The 3931-nt window shown below is 33.3% G+C and overlaps 1 protein-coding gene across 1 annotated transcript; it reads right to left on the reverse strand.

Annotated features, from left to right (window-relative positions):
• Positions 1-1326: 1326 nt before the first annotated feature.
• On the reverse strand, positions 1327-2670 carry LOC105619404 (tubulin delta chain-like). The gene has a single exon (XM_012200925.1). The coding sequence runs from the start codon at positions 2668-2670 to the stop codon at positions 1327-1329; it is 1344 nt and encodes a 447-aa protein (XP_012056315.1).
• Positions 2671-3931: the final 1261 nt, after the last annotated feature.

Raw genomic sequence — 3931 nt, forward strand, 5'->3', positions numbered from 1 at the left:
TGTAACACAATAGGGACAATTATACGTTTTGAAACACTGTTAAATATCAAAGAAGCAATGGTAATACAATTGCTTCAGTTAAATAACATTTTGTTTTATAACTTCCATATATTATATATATCAAAACGTAAATTAATCCATTTCTGTGATATATAGTTTCAAAGTAAACATCATCTGCATTAATGTGTATATTTAGTAAGTAATAAATTAAATTTGAATCAAATTCAATACATTTTCTTGAGTTCAATTGTTTGACTCTATAGTTTTAATTAAATTAGTGATGTATTAGGTAGGAGCAGTAGCGACCTAAAAGAATGGTTAAAAATAATTCAAATTATTAGATATAATTTGATATTATAAGTTTAACAGTGACGAACAAATGTGAAAGAAACGGAATATATATTATGAGGAGACATGCGGCATGTCGCATATCTGCAAGCAAAGCTTCTTCTCATCTCGCTTTTCTCCAATAATCAGTCTTTTATTCGTCTATTGACGCCCGCTCTCCCACCTATAATACTTCTTTCTCTATACTATTTCCTCCTCGAAAGTTTCTTTCGTCATTGTGTCTGTAGCCGCAACCTGGTCGATTCCCAAATGACGTCACAACCACTCGCTGTCCCTCTTCATCTCGTAGTAACCATGACCGTGACATTCAAGGTCTCGCGTAAGCATCTACGCACTACTTCGAAAAAGTGTAGGAGAGATGAAGAAAGAATCTAAAAAGGAAATAAATTTATATCTAAGAAAAAGATCAAAAGCAAGTTAAAAAAATCTGAGGTTTTGAAATAATGAATTTCCGCATATTTTTAAGCTGATATGAATAAATATAATCAGGTATTATCAATCAGGATTAAAATTTGTACATAAATCTATTGATATGTTTAGGTACTTAATATATTTTTATTCAAATAATCTTTATTTTAATAAATATATACATATATACACAACAAATTTTTATTGTACGATACTCACATTTTTAAATAATTGTATTTTAGAATTTATTTAGAATTTATTATTTATTCTATATAAAATTACAATAAGTTTTTTTACAAAGATATTTTATAAATATGAAATTAATTTTGGATTCATTTTTTCTATTTCTTAAGTACGGGTACATTGTCAGTTAAAGTCAAATAAAAAAAATATCTCTTTCGAATATTAAATTATAAGACCAGTATTCATAGTCGCTTTTAATATTTAAGACTCTTAAGTACAATCCTCAGACATCATACCAATCAGAGAGCTGTGCATTAGCATCTTAAAATATTACTTCTTGATTACGTCTTGAAATAAGAATAGATTATGAATATCAGCCTAGAAAATTCAATTTCCATTGTGGCTTTTTAAGTTTTTATATTCCTGCACTACGTTTTCCATTTTTGCAAAAGCTTGCAAAAAATCATCTTCTTCCAAACCAAATTGTTTATATTGATGCAAGAAAGCTGCACATTTATAAGAGTCCCATGCTTTATCTAGGTATAGGTCCAATGGGCGATGTATTTCAGAATTATTGCTTACCAACGCCAGAAACTTATCTCGATTAAGAAATCTACGTTCTTGATGCAAATGAGTAAAGGAATCCAAAGTAATCCATTCTGGATATAAATGTTTTTTCTGCAAATCTTCCAATGCAATAACATCATTTTCCACAAATCTGCCACGTGTTACAAGAACATTAGACACACAAGGACTATATATGTGAGACATTACTGTTTTGCTTGGCATAGGATTTGGTATCTTTAGTTGAGCATTAGTTAATTCCACTTCTAACTTTGGTACTCGAAGAGTCTGCTTCAAATGACGTATGTATACTTCCCATTTGTGTGTAGATTCATATTGCAGAGATGTTATAGGAGTATGTGGAGTACTCTTGACTGTTACAAATCTAAAATTGGGATGAGTAGCTATTTTGGATATTAAAAAATTTGTGTTACATCTTGCATTGTTGTTAGGTTGAAAAACAGCAAGTAGATTCTCAGAAATGATGCTATTCATGTCATGCAATGTAGTATTAGAATTCTTCAATAGATTGGTACACATGGAGTACATCTGTTCATTTTCGATTAACACAGAAAAATCTACTCTATCTGAGAACTTGGCTAGAGTCAGTATAGTATTATAATTTTGAGTGCAAACTTCTCCAAAGGTGAACGGTAATACAATTGTTGCAATAATAGGTTCAGTTTCATACTCCTCTCGTAGAAGCTCAACCATGTGGCTTCCTATACCGGATCCTGTACCACCAGCTGAACTAAGAAGCAGTAGAAATCCCTGTGATCGATCTAATTTCTCAATCTCCTGTCGTGTAACTTTCAGTACAGTGTTTGACAAGCGTCGACTATTAATTGTATAGCCATAAGCCCAGTTGTTGGCGGAACCACCATCAGACTGACAAACAACATTACTCGTTCGATAGAGCCACGAGGCGTTTGTGTTCTTGCATACCTTGTTCACGACCTTCTCTTCGGAATCGATGAGAATTGCCTTTGCAAAATGTCGACCGCATTCTGCGATACCATCGAACCATTTCTCGATAGTATTTTCCGTATACTCGTAATTCGCACCGTAAGAAATGCCAGTGCTCGAACTTCCTATATCGGAGGACACTTTCGAGAATAGATCACATCCTAGTTGATTCCCACATTGTCCAAACTGCAAAGTGAGCATTTTCGTGTGTCCATTCACCTACGATGTAAACAGCTTGGTATTATCAATACAATAAGCTCTTTCATATTTTATTAAATGTATTCCTGACACTGCTTGGCCCACTTTCAAATGGTTTATGATAAGAACAGATAAAGAATAATGAAAATTTAGAATACCTACACGAAAGAAATATTGAACTAATGTTTGCAAAAAAGCAATCTTTAAATTTACACGTTATTGACGCCATCGCTTCCCGCCAATAAACATTAGGTTTGTCGCATTGCTTGCACTTCTTGCACTTTCGCTTTCTTTCTCTTCAATATCTGAATATCTATTTATCTCACTTTAGATACAAAATACAAAAATTTTTTAAGCAACATGAACAAATCTTTTGTAAACAACTACACAGATCTGATCGCGTTGCATAAAATCCCTAAATATTTTTTATTTCAAATGAAATAGATATATATTTGGCCTTGTAAAGAGAGAAAGCGAAGTTGCCGAGTGCAAAAAGTACAAGAAATAGACTTAAAGCCCGATGTCCATGATGCTAAAAATTGTCCGATCTCGGACAGAGAAAAAAATTAACAAATCACATTTGAACAATTTGATCACATGACCATTGCGATTAGTCAATTCTTTCTTCATCCGAGATCTCGGACGGATTTCTAGCATCGTGGACATAAAGTTTTATTATGCTGGAGTTCCATGAAGCGTATTTGCCGTATATCGCGTAACCACGTAACTAACAATAATCAGTAAGATACGAAATCATAGCAACGGAACAAAATCGAAATGGATTTCGATCAATTATTCCATTATTCCCTAGATTTCTATTGTGTTTTCTGAGGAAAACGAAATAATTCCGATTGGAATCCATTCCGATTTTATTCCATGTACCCTAAAATGACTGCAGAGAAAGCAACTTTACAACTGTTGTAAAATTCTTCAATATAATTGGTTTATACATTTAAATCTGGAAGGAACCAAAAGCAACAAATCATATTGAAAAATTTTACAAGCAAAGCTGCTTTCTCTGTTGAACGCAACCATTGATTACGCGGCTACGTTAGAGAACCTATAATCAGAGAGTCGCCAACATAACACGTGAGCGCGCTGATTGACTGAGAGCGCGTAGCGAGTTATGACTCCGAAAAAAGGTTAGTTTGACAATAGGACAAGAGGTCTATTCTTGAAACCAATCGATAATTATCGTATACAGAAAATATCGTACGGTCGGTATCGCATGCGACTTCAAAATCGTATTCTTCGCTATATATGC

This window comes from Atta cephalotes (assembly GCF_000143395.1).
Source record: "Atta cephalotes unplaced genomic scaffold scaffold00021, whole genome shotgun sequence".
Taxonomy (NCBI): domain Eukaryota; kingdom Metazoa; phylum Arthropoda; class Insecta; order Hymenoptera; family Formicidae; genus Atta; species Atta cephalotes.